The sequence below is a fragment of the Aotus nancymaae genome, unplaced genomic scaffold (assembly GCF_030222135.1).
Source record: "Aotus nancymaae isolate 86718 unplaced genomic scaffold, 86718_ANA_hifiasm-v0.15.2.pri h1tg000041l, whole genome shotgun sequence".
In the NCBI taxonomy this organism is placed as follows: domain Eukaryota; kingdom Metazoa; phylum Chordata; class Mammalia; order Primates; family Aotidae; genus Aotus; species Aotus nancymaae.
In genome coordinates this window covers 16,675,785-16,698,131 of record NW_026988455.1, presented here as the reverse complement: position 1 = coordinate 16,698,131, position 22,347 = coordinate 16,675,785, and the positions used below count along the sequence as shown (strand labels likewise).

Genomic DNA, 22,347 nt, shown 5'->3' with positions numbered 1-22,347 from the left:
CATATGAGACAATAGAAAAACTGAATCTTTCATTTTTTTCTATGCATACAAATAAATTACAGATGGGTTGATGTGTTTGGTGAAGAGGTGGGGAATAAAACCAGAAAGAAAAGAATATTTGTCTCATCCCGTCTTGATGTAGGAGAAACAGTCTAAACATAGAGACAAGAGAAGAAAATAATATGGAGTGTCATGAATGATTTTGATTTTAAAACCACACTGTAAAAACAGGCACCATAAATAAAATAAGAAGGTAATGACGATTGAGGAAAATATTTGTGACATATACAAGACATGAATATCCTTTATATATAAAGTGCTATTAAGATAAACAAGAAGATGAATATCCTGATAGAAAAATAAGCAAGCCATGAAATATACAACTTACAAAATATTTAATGGTGAAAGAGTGAATGCTTATCCTGTAAGAGCAGTAGCAAGGCAAGGATGCCGCCACTCACCACGATTACCCAACATATGTGGTCCTGAAAGTCATAGCCAGCACAATAAGGCAAGGAAGATGATAAAAGGCATACAGATTGGAAAGCAGGTAACAGCACTGTCCTTGCAGATGCCATGACGGTCTCTGTAGAAAATCCCGAGAAACCTACAAACAAAACCCCAAATCACGTCCAAAAACTAGTGAGTTTAGCAAGGATACAAGATCAAGATACAAAATCAACTGGATTTCTATATATTAGCAATAAAGTAATTCATAGTTATAATTCCATTTTTAAATATGTGCTATTTACAGTCACTCAAAAAATGGAATAGTATAAATCTAAAAAATGTATATAGGATTCCTATGCTGAAAATCACTACATGTCTGCATGTATATATATGTGTGTGTATAAACTCACATGCCTGTGTGAGTGTGTGTGTGTGTGTGTGTGAATGAAATGCAATGACCATGGGCCAGATTGTGCTAGGTGGTGAAAAACAGACATAAACAAGCCGGAGTTGGTACTTGTCACCAGGTTCCTCACAGTCTACCTGGTGGCAAGTATCACGTACTTGGTACATGGGCAAGTCAGACACTAAGCCCATGAATGAAAATGTGTTGGGAGCTTCAGAGAAGCAGGTCTGAGTGCTCATGGCATCTAGCACCGGAAGACCAGACCATGAGGTCAGAACATGGTGGTGGGAACATTCAGGTTTACAAGGCTTCTACATTTACATCACCACAATGCTCTACTCCAATTCTAGATTTCTGGAGGAGAGGCTCACATTGGGCCAGTTTGAATCACAAATCTATGAATCTAACCTTGACCCCATCAAATACGTGTGCATGTGTGTGTTTGTGCGTGTGTGTGGTGGGAGGTGGGGCAACTCAATACAAATGTAGCAGCTGAGAGTCCCCATTTGGGATGAGAGGGTGAGGAAGAACCATTTTGCACTGGTTGGATGCACCAGGGGCTAGAGAAGTACCAGAAGGAGCACCAACATTTAAGGAATCCGAGGAAGAAGAGCTGCGAGGAAGAGAAGGAAGTGAGAAGGAGCATCCACAGAGTCAGAGAGAAAGCCAGTAAGGGCTTCCTGCTGTTGAGTGACTTGTGCAGCTGATGCAGCTGCAGTAGATTGTTAATCTCAGGTGGTTTTGTTCTCAGAGTTCTTCCTCTGAACCACGGAGGTGATGGTGCTGTCTCCTCAAAGGGCTGTAGAGTGTGCAGAGTGAGACACCGCACGTCAGCTCAGTGATCTGAGTTGAGTATTGTGGCTTGGGAGTGTGGCTTATGATGAAGAGGGGCTATGGTTTTAGCATCGGGAAGTGCTTTTCTTGGCAGGCTACAGACATATGCATTTGGAAAACAGGAAGGGAGAAGTCCAAGGACGGCCTTTGTCATGGCTCAGCTAGAACTGTTGGCAACATGGCCACTCATTTCCCCTGGGTAGATTTGCAGCAGCCTAAAATTCTAAGAACGGTGCTTCCTTCAGTGGTTCGAGGAGATCTGAAGACCAGGCCCCTTGCAAAGTGTTCTCTCGGAGACAACAATAACACATGGCATTTCTCTCCTCTCTTCTGCAGACCTCAGAGGATGAGCCTTCTGAAAAGGACGCCCTGCAGCCTGGCCGCAATATTGTGGCTGCAGGTTATGCACTGTATGGTAGTGCAACTCTGGTGGCTCTCTCCACGGGGCAAGGTGTGGACCTCTTCATGCTTGACCCGGTAGGTACAGAATATCATAGCGTCTGTGCCTGGGCCTCTGTGGTTTCATGCTAGTCCCTGGGATAATATTCTGGTTATTCCTAATGCTTGTGTTGGGGACCAGGGGGCCTGAGAGCCTAGTTTGGGGAGCCCACACCATCATCAGAAACCATGAAGGGCCTCTGTCCCAATGAGGGCACTGGGACAATGAGAGCACTGTCTCAATGTTCCAATGTCCCAATGTCCCAATGTTCCAATGTCCCAATATTCCAATGAGGGCACTGTCCCAATGCAGAGCCAGTTGCATCAACTCATGCCCTGTCCTTAAGGAGTTCATTTTCCAAAAATGCACTCAATCTCTTTGGCTTTTGAGAACTCCATGATTTAAGAATCGCAATGCTAGCCGGGCGCGGTGGCTCACGCCTGTAATCCCAGCACTTTGGGAGGCTGAGGCAGGTGGATCACGAGGTCAAGAGATCGAGACCATCCTGATCAACGTGGTGAAACACTGTCTCTACTAAAAATACAAAAAATTAGCTGGACACGGTGGCGCGTGCCTGTAATCCCAGCTACTCAGGAGGTTGAGGCCGGAGAATTGCCTGAACCCAGGAGGCAGAGGTTGCGGTGAGCCGAGATCGCGCCATTGTACTCCAGCCTGGGTAACAAGAGCGAAACTCCGTCTCAAAAAAAAAAAAAAAAAAAAAAAAGAATCGCAATGCTGCAAATTTCCAGCAGAAGCATGGCGTCTTTAGAGCAGCACCGTCCAGTAGAATGCTCTGTGAATTTCACTTTGAAATGCTGGATGCCTTGCCCATTACTTGTGAAATGCTTTGCCAAGTACACTGAGGTCTTGTGAAAACTCAGGTACTGTTGACCAAAGAACGCTTCAAAAACTCTTGTGTTCACTTAGACAAAAGGTGAGTATTTGCATTTTTGGCTTACAGATGTTTACTGAGCATCCACTATGTCTCAAAGCACCATTCCAGAGAGTGGAGATAGAGCATTGATGGGATACATATGCCAGTCCTTGTGGAGTTCACATGCTAGTGCCTATTTGTGGAGAGAGGGATTTGCAAAATTTCAAAATGGCACAGAGTTAACTCACAAAACAGAGTTTACAGTATGGAAACCCAGAAACTTTTCAAACAGAATCTCTGCACCTTAAACCTATTAGACCAAGATCCATTGCTGTGTCAGTTTGCTAATGCCCCAATTTCCTTTTATGTTCAAAGAAGCTGGCAACCCCTGAGAAATTCTAAGTCTTACAAATATTACTCTCAGACAATAAAGCGTCCTTTCTAAAGTTGTTGTAAAAACAGCTAAGAGTTAGATAATTCTTCATAAGTGGTAGGAATGTAAGTGGAATTCCTATGGAATTTACATCTATTATCTATTAATGCATTTAAATGTCACAGTGGCCCTATGAGGTATGTCCTATTATTATTCCTATTTTCAGATGGGGATAGTGAGGTGTAGAGAGGGTAACTTGCCCAGAGTCAGGAGTCACGCTCTGGCAGTCTGTGGTGTAGCTACTCCACCACACTGAATTTTCAACACAATTGCTCTTGAGTACAAGCAAAGGAACATCCTGAGCAGTTCTAAAGGCAATGGGAGGTGCTTTGACTCGGGGAACTAACTCAAGGGTTCCCAGGCACAGACAGAGCCTCTGCTTTCTGCCCTCAAACATGACAGCAGGGCCCAGTCTGGACATAGGTGGGCACCAGAGCTTGGTAACATGGCAGAAGGAAGAGATGAACAATAGCATACTCTTTCCTGGTCTCTGTGTATTAGCCTGAAACCCCTTTGGATCACATCACCCTACTAAAAAGGACATTTGAGCAAAGACCCAGTGCACACAGCTTAGTGCTTGCTTGATGTCCAGCGGAAGTAGCTGGTGGCAGTTGTCACAGAAATGCCGTAGAGGGCGGCCAGCAGCTTATGAAGGCAGCATTCCCTGGTGGGTCAAACTGAGCCTGTGAGGTCTGTGGGTTTACAGGGCTGGTGATTTGATTTTGTCAGAACACACATACTCTTCAGGCACGGAGAGACCACCTCCTGTTAACCAACTCCCTATTGTGGATAAAGCTCATTGTCAAGGCATTCATTCAAATGGGAGCTGTTGTTTCTCAGTGACAAGGATCTGGTGTCTGATGATGGGGAACAGAGTGTTTGAGAGCTCATATTTAAAATCAGTGGTTGTTGGTGACCATGCAATCAGACCAAAGAACACATTTTCCAAGTTAATACAATTGTGTAAACAAAACTCCTGGGGCCTGAGAGCCCCAGTCCCAGCCCCAGGAGTGAATCAATGCAAGACGTTTTCACTCACTGATGCAGAATGAGCTCCTCTGCTCAGATGGAGAGTGAGTGCCACTGTTCAGATGACAGCTGTGCATCTCCACGGTCTTTGCTGAAGAGCAAGAGCAAAATTGATCCTGGGTCAATTAAGTGAAAGGAGTCACTGCATTGATGGGAAAGTTGAGGACCTTGGCTGGGAATGGGCAGGACTAGAGGACAGGGAAGCAGGAAGCGCAGCAGTGGTCTCACAACCTGGCCAGTCCAGCCTGGATACCACCCCCAGTGCTGTGCCTCTCACTCAGGTTTCAAATCCCAGGGAGGGGTATCTCATTTTCAAGCTAAGGCACATGACTGACCTTGGCCTACAAGAAGCCCAGATATGAGCCTTCCTAGACTGGCATCCAATGAGTAGAGTTAATTCTTCAAAGGAAGCCAGGGCACTTTTCAGGAGTAGAAATCAGTGCTGGCCTGCTCCAAAGCAACAGACGCCGACAGCAAGTTAAAGCTCATGAGCAAAAGACCACCACTTGTGCACCTGTAATAAGAAGAAGTTAGATTTAGCAGGCACTGCAGAGGAACCATGAGGAGGGAGTTAAAATGGGCTTATTGTAGCACTTGGGGTTTTGCTTTCTGATTCTAAAGAGGATTTGAGGAAGAGAGGGTCAGTCTGGATTGAATATTGTCTGTAAGTGGGTGCAATTATGACTAGTTACCTTAATAACATTTATCTAGGAGGAAGGGAGATTGAAGTCCTTGATATAGAAGCAGTTGTCACTCGTGTTAGGCAGGAGAGGATTGTTTAGTTGTTTCTGTTGTTGAGTCTCCTTGTCACTGTCTTGTTTTGGACAGACAGTGTCACTTCTCATAGCAACACCTCTGCTATGTGGAGTCATTCTGTGGCCTTGCCTCTTTATATTTCAGGAATAGCTCTGATGTTTCTTGGGAAACTTCTGGCCTAGCTGCTAGGTGTGAGCTGTCATTGTGGAGTTTTTCACTTTCTCAAAATCTTTGACATTAATCAAAGCAGATCTGATTTCCAAGCTCTGAACTTCCTCCTAGGGACTTAGACAGACACCAGCATTTAAGGTGATATCTGCCACAAGCTGATCACATTTTTAGTGACTGATGTCACTAGAACTAGATAAAGGGGTATTTGAGAGCTGTCCTGCAGGTATTGACCACAGTGGCTACAGGGGGACTGCAGAGGGACTGGGGACAGTTTTGTTAATATGTCTGAGGATTCCTTCAGATTTTTACCAACATTTTCCTTATGCCGAGTGAACACAGTTTCTGATGAAAAGGACTTCCTCTTCTCCCCAGATAAGAGTGGATACCAGAAACTGTGAATGGTTTCTACCATTGATCAGTAACATAAACAAAATAACTGCACTGCAAATTAATGGTTAAAATGCATCCCTCGATCCCATTACTGGGTATATATCCAAAGGATTATAAATCGTTCTACTATAAGGACACATGCACATGAATGTTCATTGCAGCAGAGTTTACAATAGCAAAGACCTGGAACCAACCCAAATGCCTATCGATGATAGACTGGACAGGGAAAATGTGGCACATATACACCGTGGAATATTATGCAGCCATCAAAAACGATGAGTTTGTGTCCTTTGTAGGGACATGGATGAATCTGGAAACCATCATTCTCAGCAAACTGACACAAGAACAGAAAATCAAACACCTCATGTTCTCACTCATAGGCCGATGTTGAACAATGAGAACACATGGACACAGGGAGGGGAGTACTACACACTGGGGTCTGTTGGGGGGGAATAGGGTAGGGACAGCGGGGGGTGGGAAGGTGGGGAGAGAGAGCATGGGGAGAAATGCCAGATATAGGTGAAGGGGAGGAAGGCAGCACATCACACTGCCACGTGTGTACCTATGCAACAATTTTGCATGTTCTTCACATGTACCCCAAAACCTAAAATACAATTAAAAAAAAAAGAAAAAAAATGCATCCCTCGAGACAAAGACGTGGGCGGCGAGGAAGGTGGCGCGGACGGCGCGGGCCCGGGAGCCAGGGAGCGAGCGGGGCGTCCGGCTGCGCGGACTCAGCACCACGGGGGCCGCACCCACCTCGCGCCTGGACACTCGCGGGGCGCCGACCCAGCAGGGGGCCAAATCAGCGGCTCTTGCCACCTCTCTGGCTGCCCCCTAGAGCCTGCCCAGCCCAACCTGACCAATGTCCACAGCCAGGAGCAGCCAATCTTCAGCACACTGGCGCACGTGTTCCAAATCGACCCGGCTACCAAGTGAAACTGGATCCCGGCGCGCAAGCATGCACTCACTGTCTCCTATTTCTACGATGCCACCCGAAATGTCTACCGCATCATCAGCATCGAGGGCGCCAAGGCCATCATCAACAGCACTGTCACTCCCAACATGACCTTTACCAAAACCTCCCAGAAGTTCGGGCAGTGGGCAGACAGTCGCGCCAACACGGTTTACGGCCTCGGCTTTGCCTCTGAACGGCATCTGACACAGTTTGCCGAGAAGTTCCAGAAAGTGAAGGAAGCAGCCAGGCTGGCCAGGGAGAAATCTCAGGATGGCGGGGAGCTCACCAGTCCAGCCCTGGGGCTCGCCTCCCACCAGGTGCCCCCGAGCCCCCTCGTCAGTGCCAACGGCCCAGTTGAGGAGAAACTGTTCCGCAGTCAGAGCGCTGACGCCCCCGGCCCCACAGAGCACGAGCGGCTCAAGAAGATGCTGTCCGAGGGCTCCGTGGGCGAGGTACAGTGGGAGGCCGAGTTCTTCGCGCTGCAGGACAGCAACAACAAGCTGGCGGGCGCCCTGCGAGAGGCCAACGCGGCCGCAGCCCAGTGGAGGCAGCAGCTGGAGGCTCAGCGTGCAGAGGCTGAGCGGCTGCGGCAGCGGGTGGCTGAGCTGGAGGCCCAGGCAGCTTCAGAGGTGACCCCGGCCAGTGAGAAGGAGGGGCCGGGCCAGGGCCAGTCGCTGGAGCAGCTGAAAGCTCTGGTACAAACCAAGGATCAGGAGATCCAGACCCTGAAGAGTCAGACTCGGGGGCCCCCGAGAGGCCCCAGAGGCTGCCGAGCGCGAGGAGACTCAGCAGAAGGTGCAGGACCTGGAGACCCGCAACGCGGAGCTGGAGCGCAGCCTGGAGGACGCGCGGGCGGAATGGGAGCGGGCATGGGCCGAGGTGGGCCGGGCGGCACAGCTGCTGAACGTCAGGCTGTTCGAGCTGAGTGAGCTGCGTGAGGGCCTGGCCCAGCTGGCTGAGGCTGCACCCTGAGCTGGGGCTGGTTTTTTCTTTTTTTTTTTTTTTGAGATGGAGTTTCGCTCTTGTTACCCAGGCTGGAGTGCAATGGCGCGATCTCGGCTCACCGCAACCTCCGCCTCCTGGCTTCAGGCAATTCTCCTGCCTCAGCCTCCTGAGTAGCTGGGATTACAGGCACGCGCCACCATGCCCAGCTAATTTTTTGTATTTTTAGTAGAGACAGGGTTTCATCATGTTGACCAGGATGGCCTCGATCTCTTGACCTTGTGATCCACCCGCCTCGGCCTCCCAAAGTGCTGGGATTACAGGCGTGAGCCACCACCGCGCCCTGCCGGGGCTGGTTTTCTATGAACGCTTCCGGGCTGGGATGCGGGCCAGGCTGCAGGCGGCATAGTTGGGCCCATTCATCCTGGCAAGGGACCGGGGCTCCCAACTCGGTCCCGGGTGGGCCGGGGTGGGGTGGGCCCCAGCTGGCTCTGGCTGTTGACAGCATGGGGGCTGTTTTTGAGCTTCTCATTGTGTAGAATTTCTAGATCCCCAGATTACATTTCTAAGCATGAAAAAAAAATGCATCCCTCATACGACAATGTAACTTCTTCCTCTCACTGTTGATGGCTGGTCTTCCTGAAAACATTAATCTATAGGTGAGAAGTTGGGAGATACACACAGTCAGGTTGCTCATAAATGAGGAGCCTCACTGACAGTGGAAGGTGAAAAGGAAAAGAAGACCATGGGCTTCGTCCCTTTTAGTTGTCTTCCTGCTTGCTATGTTACTGCTTGAGCTTCCTGTGTGGACTCCATAAGATCCCTGTTCTTCCCACCAGTCATGAAAACACCACAGGGCAGGCTCAGAGTGACCACAGCCAAGCCCCGGCTCTGCCAGCAGGTCCTCATCTTCTCCTGCTGTGATTGTGGGGATTGTGGGGATCATGCAGTTGGCTTCTGTTTCCTGGCTTCTCTCTTCTTCCTGGCATCTCTCTTCATGTTGCTAGGCTCTTGGTGAATTTATCCTGGTGGAAAAAGATGTCAAGATTAAGAAGAAAGGAAAGATTTACAGCCTGAATGAGGGCTATGCCAAGTATTTTGATGCGGCCACCACTGCATATGTGCAGAAAAAGAAATTCCCTGAGGTGAGTGAAGAAAGCCAGGCGGGTGGCAGAGACAATGCTGGCCCCATGGGGTCCTGTTTGGGTGGTGGCTTCAGAGGCTTTGCCAAAAGAGGTTGGAGCCACTGTTGATGGCTGTAGTCAGTATGAAGATGGTGGACTCTGCCTTTCTTCCTACGAATTCAGTATTGTATATAGCTAAAATTTACCTTCTAAGGTAGTACTTATCTTTACATGTGAGTTTTTCCAGGATGCATTCTCTGTAAAGAAGGCAGAATCACATTTACAAAATTCAGAGCTGAGGCCAGATCCTCTCTTAAGTCATTTGTTTAATCTAAGCTCCAAACTATAGATTCACTCACTAAGTTGCATTTGCTTATAAAAGAGATAATTACGGGAGAGGACTTCAAAAAGTTCATGGAAAAATGAAATTAAAAGAGACTAAAAACATAAAATATAATCTTTATTTCTCAACATAAGCTCTATCGAGTTCAGAGGCTTTCATAAGGGTTTATACCAGGTCTTTAGTCCATCTGTAAAGAACTGAGGTACTGGGAATTTAACCCCGTCAAGGCAGGCTTTTTAATGTTATTGGCTGATGGAAAATGGGTGTTCTTTAAAGGTTTTTAAAGATTAAGGAGAAACAAAAAGAAGTTGGAAGGGGCTAAATCAGGACTGTAGTGATTTTCTGTCAAAACTCTTGCAAAATTGCCATTGTTCGATGCAAAGATTAAGCAGGAGCATTGCTGTGGTGGAGAACTCTCTGGTGAAGTTTCCTGGGCTTTTTCTGCTAAAACTATGGCCAACTTTCTCAGAAAGCTCTCATGATAAGCAGATGTGGGCCAAAGATGTCTCTCCCCAGTGTTGTATAAATGAATGCATGTAATTAGTCAAGGCCAAGTCATACCCCACACCTTCAGAGGCCCTTGCTCTCCTCCCCCAAATTACAACCATCTAAGTTATCCCTCCCTCCTTCCGTCCCTCCCTCCCTTGTTGCCTCCCTCCCTCTCACCTATTATCACCTATCTATCTATCTATCTATCTATCTCTCTATCATCTATCATCTAATATCTATCATCTATCTAATATCTATATCTCTATCATCTATCTAATATCTATCATCTATCTAATATCTATCTATCATCTATCTATCTATCTATCTATCTATCTATCTATCTATCTATCTGTTGGTCTGTCTATCTACCTATCTATCTATAACTGAGAGATGTCTCACAGCTTTACTTTATAGAGCATAGGTAAGTTGAAGAGTAGAAACACCTCTCTCTGTTATGTTGAGTCCTTCCGGGCTACAAAACCAGGAGCTTAGGAATATGGGTTCCATCTCTAGTTCCTGATAGTTCACTGTGTGTCTGCTGAAAGATTCTTTCTGCATTAAAATGTTTTGATTTTATGACTTAATGTTTTCCCCAAATATAAAAATTGTGTTCCTGGATAACACATCACATGGAAGACACCAAAAACCAGAAAAGGTAAACAAAATCCACGTGTAAGACACCCCACCCTCAAACCCACCGTGAACATCTCGATACACTTCTCTGGGGTTTGTTTTCTGCAAGTTTGCTTACACAGCTATCAAATGTGATTCAACTGGAAACAGTTTTTAAACCTGCTTTTCTACTTATTTCATGAGCATTTCCTAGTCAGCAAAAATTCTTCAAAAGCACATTGCTGTACCATAACATAGTTAATGTTATAACTAACATTAACATAGTTAACATTCTCAGGTTGTTCCACACTTAGGCTGTGTCCAGCTTTTCACTCCATAAATGATGCTGCAGTGAACCTCTTTGTACCTTGTCTTTGCTGATCTGAAAATTCCCTTAGAAGGCATTCCTAGACGCCTGTAATCCCAACACTTTGGGAGGCCGAGGCGGGTGGATCATGAGGTCGAGAGATCGAGACCATCCTGGCCAACATGGTGAAACCCCGTCTCTACTAAAAATACAAAAAATAGCCGGGCATGGTGGTACGTGCCTGTGGTCCCAGCTACTCGAGAGGCTGAGGTGGAAGAATCGCTTGAACTCAGGAGGCAGAGGTTGCAGTGAGCCGAGATTGCACCACTGCACTCCAGCCTGGCATTAGAGCAAGACTCCATCTCAAAAAAAAAAAGAAGGCATTCCTAGAATTAAGGCCGGGCACAGTGGCTCATGCCTGTAATCCCAGCACTTTGGGAGGCTGAGGCGGGCAGATCACTTAAGGGTCAGGAGTTTGAGAACAGCCTGGTCAACATGGAGAAACACTGTCTCTACTAAAAATACAAAAATTGGCCAGGCATGGCTCACGCCTGTAATCCCAGCACTTTGGGAGGCCGAGGCAGGTGGATCACAAAGTCAAGAGATCGAGACCATCCTGGCCAACATGGTGAAACCCTGTCTCTACCAAAAATACAAAAATTAGCTGAGCATGGTAGTGTGTGCCTGTAGTCCCAGCTGCTCAGGAGACTGAGGCAGGAGAATTGCTTGAACTCAGGAGGCAGAGGTTGCAGTGAGCCGAGATCACGCCACTGCACTCCAGCCTGGCACCTGGTGAAGCGAAACTCTGTCTCAAAAACAAAAACAAAAACAAAAACAAAAACCATGAAAATTAGCTGGGTGTGGTTGGAGGGTGCCTGTAATTGCAACTACTCGGGAGGTTGAGGCATGAAAATCACTTGAATCCAAAAAGAAGAGGAGGTTGCAGTGAACGAGATTGGGCAACAAGACACTGTCTCAAAGAAAAAAAAAAAAGATATGAAGGTGTTCCTAGAAGTGGGATTTCTGGTAAAACAGAATTCTGGAACTTCACTTCTTCACTTCACTGTTAAGTCAGGCCGAGGTGTTTCATCTTGGGTCTGATAAAGTGCTAAATGACTAAAATAGCAGAAGGCTTGGTAAATTTTGCCTACAATGTGGTTTCACAGCATGCAACTAGAAGACAATAGAATATAATGATGTTCATTGTAATTACTATTTGGAGATGTTTCAAGGTGATAATGAGAATAGCTGACATTGTGCTAAGCCCTGCTCTAATGTTTTATGTGTAAAAGCTCCTTTTATCTCATAACAACTCTTGGAGGCAGGTACAGATGGGGAAGCTGAGGCACAGAAGGGTTCCATTTCTTTTAAGATTGCTACAGGATATTGTCTCGTACTTTAGGCAGTCCTACATTTAGTAAGTCCAGTAACACGATGAGGTTTGAGGAGCTCATAATGAATGAAATGCACAATTACATAATCTTTTCAATTCCTGCACTAGTGGGTGGAGGATAGGGGATCAGGAATGCAGAGGTCACATCAACTGGACTTCTGACCGCAAGCAGGTGCTGGCTAATCCTGAAAGCCACTGGATCTTGTCTCTTCTCTTTCTGTCTTCTAGGATGGCAGTGCTCCCTATGGGGCCAGGTATGTGGGCTCCATGGTGGCCGACGTGCACCGCACCCTGGTCTATGGAGGGATCTTCATGTACCCAGCCAACCAGAAGAGCCCTAAGGGCAAGGTAATTTTCCCTTGTCCACTGGCTGTGCATCTGGTCAGGGAGGAGGGGGGACTCCCTCCTCTCATGCCTGCTGTTTGGCTACTGCACTGCTCTGTAGCATGTCTGTGTGGAGATGGGCAAGGGAGGAAAAATGAGCTCTATTTCCCTTGAGTCTCCAGGCTGTGGGAGGTTTCGAGAAGGAGAAGGCTGACAGGCTGAAGTTATGTGACTGGTGGTTCTCACTGATCTTCTGCCCTCTGGTCCCACACCCACCATTCACCGTGAGCCGGCTGTGTGTCTGACTTTCCACAGGGTGTACCTGACTTTTAGCTTCAGCACCAGCTGATTTGTGATCATGGACCTGGGGCACCTAATAAAACTTATCAACATACTTCCAAGAACAAATGCATGTAAACATACACATTACGTACACATTACACATTGAGGGGGTTCACTGATACCATGAGTCCACCCACGTATCCCCTAGAAAATTTCCAGTCCCCAGAATAAGAACTTCTGCTCAGAACTCAGCCAATATATCTGGAAAGGTAGTTCTTGGCAGGTCTGATTGCAACTTAATGATGCAAAACTGAAAATACTTGTATTATCAATCGAGAACCTTATGATCCAGCTATCTTGAACAGAACCTCCCATAAAAATGCATCTGATTTTTAGCCACTCACAGAAATCATAGATAAGTAGTGAAATCAAATAAAGGCCTCTATTTTCTCTGACATACCAACAACCAGCCACACATTTTTCTGTCACGCAGAGTTGCCTTGAGATTTGAATTGTTGGAATGCTTAGAATCAAAGCCATGCTAAGAGATCTAACACAGCACGTGAGGCCAGAGAGAAGATGTTCATAGGTTGATGTATCAGGCATTTCTCTTCATGTGAGTGCTTAGCCCAGGTGTATTCACCCACTGAACTAACAACACTGATAAGCCTGCAGCAGAGGTGCTGAAGGAAAGCAAAGCGCTATGGAGTACTATCATACTAACTGAGACGAGTGGAAGACATGGAAATTCTTAGATAGAACCACTCTGGTCACATACTCAGTTACATCAGGGAGAACATGAAGATGGATTATTACTGATTATTCAAATGATCATAAATGAGTCAGAAATACCCACATGGGATCACATGCGCATGTCCAGTAAGCACATGTTGCTCCATAGATAGATCTGTGTTCGCTGCACGTAACTACCACTCATACGGAGAGTTCTGTTAAAACATCTGTGTGTGTGTGTCTGTGTGTGCATGTACACACTCCCATCCTGTGTGTGCCTGCATCTGTATAGCTGTGTAGATTTAATTGCAGAGAGAATATAGGTCACATGGCCTGCAGGCCAAGTTTCCATGAAGTCCTGCCCATTTTGGTATTAAATTTCCTACAACAGGGCATCTGAAGTCATGGCAAAAATAACTTGGCTCCAAGACAAGCACATATGCACAAATGCTGAGCTTTTTTGGTTGAAGTATTTGAATCAACAGGGTAATTGATTACAATCTGAGACTTTATTGTCTGATGCCCCAAATCCCCATCGCCATAAAGGGGGAGGAAAATGCTGAGCGCTGCAAGCTGCCAAGGTGAGGGTCTCCCTGGTTAGACTGTCCTGGACAGCCTGACCTCCAGTGTCCCTCCTGTGGGTGATGAAGGACAGAATGAACCACCCGCATACAGCCTGCATGCACCACAGCTTTTGTACACCCTTCTGGGCACCCGCTACTTCAAGAGCCAGAGGTCTGGGTGAGGGCACCTTACACTGTCTGACCAAAATTGCAGGAAATACCTCCAAGAGTCTTCACCTACGTTCTCCTGAATGCCTGGATCTCCAGCCTAGACCAAAGATATTGTGTTCCTCTCCTTAATATATATAATAGAAAAAATATGATATAATATGATATAATACAATAATATATAAATATATAACAGAAAAATTTTACTATAATATATGATTGTTTCTCAAAGTAGTTTAAACATATCACCAAAATGGACTGGAAGGAAAGAATGGCGAGGAAAGGCTGCAAACAGCTGGGTTGACCATTTTGTAAGCTGATAATAGAAAATGAACTTTTTGGGAAGTTACACAGGTTGTACCAATGGGGAGAAAGAAGATGATACTGGGTCGTGCACAGCAGCAGTGCCTCCAGCCAGAACCACACCCTGATTCTAATGTGATGGGGTGTGTGCCATGTATCAGGCCTGGGGGTCATGACAACATCATAGAAATAGACTTGAAAAGTCCATTCAATCCAACCCCATTCATTTCAATTCACCACATACTCACAGGACACAGGGAGCCTCCTGCCAGTTCTCGCGTGCCTGCGGGAGGGTTAGAGAAGGCCTTCCTTCCTCTGAACAGGCTCAGCCCTGGGTCTTTTGCAGAGACTGGCAAGCAGGATTCAGGCTGATTTCTGGGAGCTCTCATGCAGGAAACACAGTGGCCTTGCTTGGACACTTTGTTTTTGAGACAAGGTCCCACTCTGTCCCACAGACCGGAGGGCAGTAGTGTGATCACAGCTCACAGCAGCCTTGAACTCCTGGGCTCAGTTGATCCTCCCACTTCAGCTTCCTGAATAGCTGGGATCACAGGCATGTACTACCATACCTGGTTAATTTTTAAATTTCTTTTAGAGATGGGGTCTCACTGTGTTGCCCAGGCTGGTCTCAAATTCCTGAACTCAAGCAATCCTCCTGCCTCAGCCTCTCAAAATGCTGAGATTAAAGGCATGAGCGAACACATTTTCTTTGTGTCAGGCACTGCTGAGAATTGAGATAGTACAGTGACCAACTAGGATAGACAGCAGGCTAAGGAGGAAGCCAGGCATTAAAGAGGCCTCAATGTAATGAGTGGTACCAGAGGGGACGTACAGTGCTATGGAAGTGCAAATGATGGGGTTTCACTTAATCTAAGGGGCAAAAGACAAGACCATTGAAACCCCAACAAACTAGTTAGTGATGTCAAAGCTTAAGATGTGGAGTTCCTCCACACAATCCCAGCCACTGTGGCATGCTCAAAGTGACCTTTCCATCCCATCCAAGCTTGACTCCTTACCGGCCTTGAGGTCTCACATATTAAGGCTTCTACCCAGGCCTGCAGCCTCAGTTTACCTCATTGTTGAATCAAGAAATAGGTGCCTAGATCTCCTATCTCCAAGTCAAGAGGCAGGTCTCTCATAAGCACGGGGATCACAAGATGGGTAGATACATGGCTCAGCCATCTGGCCAGAGGGGCCCCCAAGGCTTCTGGATGAGCGCCATCTGATGCGTCTGGCCTGCTGTAGGCTCTCAAGCTCAGGCCCACTCTTGTGAGGTGCATGGTGCAACTTATGGTAGCCAGATGGAAGCTCAGTTGTGCAAACTCCTCCTCCAGCTTTAGGGGCATGGCTCAGGACATTTGGCCACTTGCAGAGTTTACTCACCTGCCTCTGTTCCTTCACAGCTCCGGCTCCTGTATGAATGCAATCCTGTGGCTTACATCATTGAGCAGGCAGGAGGCTTGGCGACCACAGGGACCCAGCCAGTACTGGATGTAAAGCCCGAGGCAATTCACCAGCGAGTCCCCCTCATTCTGGGGTCCCCAGAGGATGTGCAGGAATATCTGACCTGTGTGCAGAAACCCCAGGCATGCAGCTAGCGGGTTTGACCCCACACGCTCTCTTCTCTTTGTCTCGCACCTTGTCTAAAGACCCTAAAGGAATGATAAACAGAGATGATAGTGATGAGAATCCAAAGGGCAAATCCACCTAATCACATACAGAAGAGCAACAACAAACTGCTCATGAAGATTTGGAAGCCACAGGCAATCTGTGCCCCATGTGAAAGGCTAGAAATAAAAACCCACATGTGGAAAGAGCGACTTTGGCTTGTCTTCTGTCAGAAACAGCAGCAAATATGGTTGTAATTGTCAACTCACATAATTGGTGGCTGTAGGCTTGGGGGCAAAGAGTACACAGATTAGTTAAGAATTTGTCAGGCCAGGCGCGGTGGCTCACGCCTGTAATCCTAGCACTTTGGGAGGCCGAGGTGGGTGGATCACCTGAGGTCAGAAGTTCAAGACCAGCCTAGCCATAAGGGTGAAACCCCATCTTTAAAAAAAAAAAAGAATTTGTTTCGGTTGAGTTGAAATTTCAACCTAGTGTCTTATCCTGTAGTGATTGATTTCTTTCCTCACACATATATAAATCTCCAAATTAATGTCTTAGAAGAGTATTTGTGTCTGATTTTGGATAAACTCGAGTCAGAAATCTCATGGCAATTAAATTCTGAAATTTTTGATTCAGCTTATCTTAGGAGTCTATAACTTGGATGACCAATCACAATTTGAATGGAAAATGGGGTCACTTATTGTCAAAGCCAGAAACTAAATAGAGTGAATATTTAGAAATTAACTACTTTTCTCAACCTCTTACCTTGTATTTTCAGTTTCTGGGGAAATGTTTCAATCTATTCTAGGGACTAACTGGTGTACACTGGTTAAATGACTTGTCACTTGTCCAAATTATGTTAAGATTGGGGAGGCAATGGCTTATGTATCTGCAATCTCATTTTGTTTTAGGAAGAATTGTTCTGAATATCTGTGGACTTGGAAGCTAAGGACATTCTTGAGTGATTGACAAATCAAATCCAGAAGTAATTAAAACAAAGATGCATCAGGATAAAGTCAGGCTTAACCTAGAAATTCAAGAATGATTCAGCACGGAAAAATCCATGACAGCAATTCATTAGGTTAGGGGAAGGCATTGTGGGGATGGGACCAGGCAAGGCCCTGGAGGAAGCAAGGCTGCCCTTTCCCACTTTAGCTTGGGCTGAGTGGGGCATGCAACTGAAAGACACATTGCAACTTGGCTGTCATTCTGTAGGCCGCAGCGTTCCTCAGTCCAGCATGGCTTGGAAGCTTTAGCAGAAGCAGCAAAATCTTATTACATAATCAAATTTTTTTCACCTTCCCAAAAAGGAACAAAGATTTTCTTTGTTCTGGGAAGAATTCTGATTCTAATCAATGAGCTCTTAATGCTTTCCTAGTCACTTCATCTAAAACTTATAGCCCACAGATCCAAATGGAAATCCTCACTTTGAAATATCTTTTGAATACTCCATTGAGTGAGTTTGCCACATGCAGTCTCAAGATTAGGAGATGGTCTTGCTGGAAGCAGAGCTGAGAGGCAGCACCTTCAATCCTGCCCTCATTCGTTCAGTGCCCATGGTAGATGCTCAGGGAAAGATCAATTTGCCCTTCATGCGTGTTCTTCTTGAAGCTGAGACCGTGGGTCCCTGCATGTCAAAGCCAAGAACAGGGGACTAGGGGAGAGGCTGGGACTCCTGTTTCATTCTCAGAGGCTACTCATCAACAGTTTGAGGGCATTGGTGGAATGATACCTTGGTGACCCTTCCACAGGCGGGGTCCACAAAGCCTATCCACTGGGCTCTGCCTGAGTTACCTGAGAATGCCTTCCTATTGGTTTCCCTCCCTCCTGACTGCCTTTCCAGTTTAAATGGTGGCATCAGTCTCAGGAGAAATTCAGTTGTTCTTTCTATTTTCTAGGATTCCTGAAGAGTACACGCTGCAGCTCCGGCCCCCTGAGAGCCTGGGACCATTCATGGAGGAGGTGGCTCCAACTGCACTTTAGGCAGATGGGCTCCAGCAACTGGGAGGTGGACCCATTAACACATCAAAAGAAGAAAAGTAATAAGGCCATGTCAATAGGTGCATTTTAAAAAGATGATGAGATGGCCGGACATGTTGGTTTATTCTTGTAATCCCAGCACTTTGGGAGGCCAAGGCAGGCAGATCATGAGGTCAAGAGATCTCCATATACTCTGAACTTTATCCTGCTCAGAGCTCCATCTGTTCTGAGCTCCATCTGCTCTGAGCCCTATTTTCCTCAGAGCACCATCTGCTCTGAACTCCATTTGTTCTGAGCTCCATCTTGCTCTGAGCTCCATCTTGCTTTGAGCTCCATGTGCTCTGAGCTCCATCTGCTCTGAGCTCCATATGCTCTGAACTTTATCTTGCTCAGAGCTCCATCTCCTCTGAGCTCCATATACTCTGAACTTTATCTTGCTCAGAGCTCCATCTGCTCTGAGCTCCATCTTGCTCTGAGCTCCATGTGTTCTGAGCTCCATCTTGCTCTGAGCTCCATGTGCTCTGAGCTCCATCTACGCTGAGCTCCATATTCCCTGAACTTTATCTTGCTCAGAGATCCATCTCCTCTGAGCTCCATGTGCTCTGAACTTCATCTTGCTCAGAGCTCCATCTGCTCTGAGATCCATATGCTCTCAGCTCTGTCTTGCTCAGAGCTCCATCTGCTCTGAGCTCCATATGCCCTGAACTTTATCTTGCTCAGAGCTCCATCTCCTCTGGCTCCATATACTCTGAACTTTATCTTGCTCATAGCTCCATCTGCTCTGAGCTCCATCTTTCTCTGAGCTCCATCTGCTCTGAGCTCCACCTTGCTCTGAGCTCCACATTGCTCTGAGCTCCATGTTGCTCAGAGCTCCATCCCCTCTGAGCTCCATGTTGCTCAGAGCTCCATCTGCTCTGAGCTCCATCTTACTCTGAGCTCCATCTGCTCTGAGCTCCATATGCCCTGAACTTTATCTTGCTCCGAGCTCCATCTCCTCTGAGCTCCATATGCTCTGAACTTTATCTTGCTCAGAACTCCATCTGCTCTGACCTCCATCTTGCGCTGAGCTCCACCTTGGTCTGAGTTCCATCTTGCTCAGAGCTCCATCTCCTATGAGCTCCATCTTGCTCAGAGCTCCATCTGCTCTGAGCTCCATCTTGCTCAGAGCTCCATTTGCTCTGAGCTCCATCTTGCTCTGAGCTCAATACGCTATGAACTTTACCTTGCTCAGAGCTCCATCTCCTCTGAGCTCCATCTTGCTCTGAGCTCCATGTGCTCTGAGCTCCATCTCGCTCTGATATCCATCCTGCTCTGAGCTCCATCTGCTCTGACCTCCATCATGCTCAAAGCTCCATCTGCTCTGAGCTCCATCTGCTCTGAACTTCATCTTGCTCAGAGCTCCATCTGCTCTGAGCTCCATATGCTCTCAGCTCTGCTTTGCTTAGAGCTCCATCTGCTCTGAGCTCCATATGCCCTGAACTTTACCTTGCTCAGAGCTCCATCTCCTCTGGCTCCATATACTCTGGACTTTATCTTGCTCATAGCTCCATCTGCTCTGAGCTCCATCTTGCTCTGAGCGCCATGTGCTCTGAGCTCCAACTTGCTCTTAACTCCATGTGCTCTGAGCTCCATCTTTCTCTGAGCTCCATCTGCTCTGAGCTCCATCTTGCTCTGAGCTCCACATTGCTCTGAGCTCCATGATGCTCAGAGCTCCATCCCCTCTGAGCTCCATGTTGCTCAGAGCTCCATCTGCTCTGAGCTCCATCTTGCTCTGAGCTCCATTTGCTCTGAGCTCCATATGCCCTGAACTTTATCTTGCTCTGAGCTCAATCTCCTCTGAGCTCCATATGCTCTGAACTTTATCTTGCTCAGAAATCCATCTGCTCTGACCTCCATCTTGCGCTGAGCTCCACCTTGGTCTGAACTCCATCTTGCTCAGAGCTCCATCTCCTATGAGCTCCATCTTGCTCAGAGCTCCATCTGCTCTGAGCTCCATCTTGCTCTGAGCTCAATATGCTATGAACTTTACCTTGCTCAGAGCTCCATCTCCTCTGAGCTCCATCTTGCTCTGAGCTCCACCTTGCTCTGAGCTCCATGTGCTCTGAGCTCCATCTTGCTCTGAGCTCCATGTGCTCTGAGATCCATCTTGCTCTGATATCCATCCTGCTCTGAGCTCCATCTGCTCTGACCTCCATCATGCTCAAAGCTCCATCTGCTCTGAGCTCCATCTGCTCTGAACTTCATCTTGCTCAGAGCCCCATCTGCTCTGAGCTCCATATGCTCTCAGCTCTGCTTTGCTTAGAGCTCCATGTGCTCTGAGCTCCATATGCACTGAACTTTATCTTGCTCAGAGCTCCATCTCCTCTGAGCTCCATATACTCTGAGCTTTATCTTGCTCAGAGCTCCATGTGCTCTTAGCTCCATTTTGCTCTGAGCTCCATGTGCTCTGAGCTCCGTCTTGCTCTGAGCTCCATCTGCTCTGAGCTCAATATGCGCTGAACTTTATCTTGCTCATAGCTCCATCTCCTCTGAGCTCCATATGCTCTGAACTTCATCTTCCTCAGAACTCCATCTGCCATGAGCTCCATCTTGCTCAGAGCTCCATCTTGCTCAGAGCTCCATCTGCTATGAGCTCAATATGCTCTGAACTTGATCTTGCTCAGAACTCCATATACTCTGAATTTTATCCTGCTCAGAGCTCCATCTGTTCTGAGCTCCATCTGCTCTGAGCTCTATTTGCGTCAGAGCACCATCTGCTCTGAACTCCATCTGTTCTGAGCTCCATCTTGCTCTGAGCTCCATGTGCTCTGAGCTCCATCTGCTCTGAGCTCCATATATCCTGAACTTTATCTTGCTCAGAGCTCCATCTCCTCTGACCTCTATATACTCTGAACTTTATCTTGCTCAGAGCTCCATCTGCACTAAGCTCAATCTTGCTCTGAGCTCCATGTCCTCTGAGCTCCATCTTACTCTGAGCTCCATGTGCTCTCAGCTCCATGTGCTCTGAGCTCCATCTGCTCTGAGCTCCATATTCCCTGAACTTTATCTTGCTCAGAGCTCCATCTCCTCTGAGCTCCATATGCTCTGAACTTCATCTTGATCAGAGCTCCATGTGCTCTGAGATCCATATGCTCTCAGCTCTGTCTTGCTCAGAGGTCCATCTGCTCTGAGCTCCATATGCCCTGAACTTTATCTTGCTCAGACCTCCATCTCCTCTGAGCTCCATATACTCTGAACTTTATCTTACTCATAGCTCCATCTGCTCTGAGCTCCATCTTGCTCTGAGCTCCATGTGCCCTGAGCCCCAACTTGCCCTTATCTCCATGTGCTCTGAGCTCCATCCTTCTCTGAGCTCCATCTGCTCTGAGCTCCATATGCCCTGAACTTTATCTTGCTCAGAGCTCCGTCTCCTCTGAGCTCCTTATGCTCTGAGCTTTATCTTCCTCAGAACTCCATCTGCTCTGAGCTCCATCTTGCTCTGAGCTCTATATGCTCTGAACTTTAACTTGCTCAGAGCTCCATCTGCACTGAGGTCCATCTGCTCTGAGCTCTCTCTTACTCAGAACTCCATCTGCTCTGAGCTCCATCTTGCTCTGAGCTCCATCTGCTCAGAGCTCCATCCGTTCTGAACTCCATCTTGCTCTATGCTCCATCTATTCTGAGCTCCGACTTGTTCTGAGCTCCATCTGCTCAGAGCTCCATCCTGCTCTCAGCTCCATCTGCTCGCAGCTCCATCATGCTCAAAGGTCCATCTGATCTGAGCTCCATCTGATCTGAACTTCATCTTGCTCAGAGCTCCATCTGCTCTGAGCTCCATATGCCCTGAACTTTATCTTGCTCAGAGCTCCATCTCCTCTGAGCTGCATATACCCTGAACTTTATCTTGCTCACAGCTCCATCTGCTCTGAGCTCCATCTTGCGCTGAGCTCCATGTGCTCTGAGCTCCATCTTGCTCTGAGCTCCATGTGCTCTGAGCTCCATCTTGCTCTGAGCTCCATCTGCTCTGAGTTCCATATGCCCTGAACTTTATCTTGCTCAGAACTCCATCTGCTCTGAGCTCCATCATGCTCTGAGATCCATCTTGCTCTGAGCTCCATCTTGCTCTGAGCTCCATATGCTCTGAACTTTATCTTGCTCAGAACTCCATCTTCTCTGAGCTCCTTCTTGCTCAGAGCTCCATGTGCTCTGAGCTCCATTATGCTCTGAGGTCCATCTTCCTCTGAGCTCTATCTTGCTCTGAGCTCCATCTTGCTGAGAGCTCCATCTGCTCTGAGCTCCATCTTGCTCTGAGTTCCATATGCCCTGAACTTTATCTTGCTCAGAGCTCCTTCTCCTCTGAGCCCCATATGCTCTGAACTGTATCTTGCTCAGAACTCCATCTGCTCTGAGATCCATCTTGCTCAGAGCTCCATCTTGCTGTGAGCTCCATCGTGCTCA

At 47.1% G+C, this 22,347-nt stretch overlaps 1 protein-coding gene, 1 long non-coding RNA gene and 1 pseudogene across 2 annotated transcripts in view; 2 read left to right on the top strand and 1 right to left on the bottom strand.

Annotated features, from left to right (window-relative positions):
- FBP2 (fructose-bisphosphatase 2) overlaps positions 1-16,139 on the top strand; it is a 39,974-nt gene extending 23,835 nt beyond the window's left edge. Inside the window, exons 4-7 of the mRNA XM_012461962.3 lie at positions 2,027-2,167; positions 8,690-8,827; positions 12,179-12,298; positions 15,726-16,139. Of these exons, the coding sequence (XP_012317385.3) occupies positions 2,027-2,167; positions 8,690-8,827; positions 12,179-12,298; positions 15,726-15,920 (594 nt within the window). The 3' untranslated portion in view covers positions 15,921-16,139. The remainder of the gene's footprint in view (positions 1-2,026; positions 2,168-8,689; positions 8,828-12,178; positions 12,299-15,725) is intronic.
- Positions 6,605-7,715, top strand: LOC105729229 (homer protein homolog 3-like; annotated as a pseudogene).
- Positions 8,035-22,347, bottom strand: part of LOC135268671 (uncharacterized) — a 55,813-nt gene continuing 41,500 nt past the window's right edge. The window contains exons 3-4 of the long non-coding RNA XR_010337005.1: positions 15,706-15,974; positions 8,035-8,707 (exon numbers count right to left, since the gene is read on the bottom strand). This is a non-coding gene — a long non-coding RNA (uncharacterized LOC135268671). The remainder of the gene's footprint in view (positions 8,708-15,705; positions 15,975-22,347) is intronic.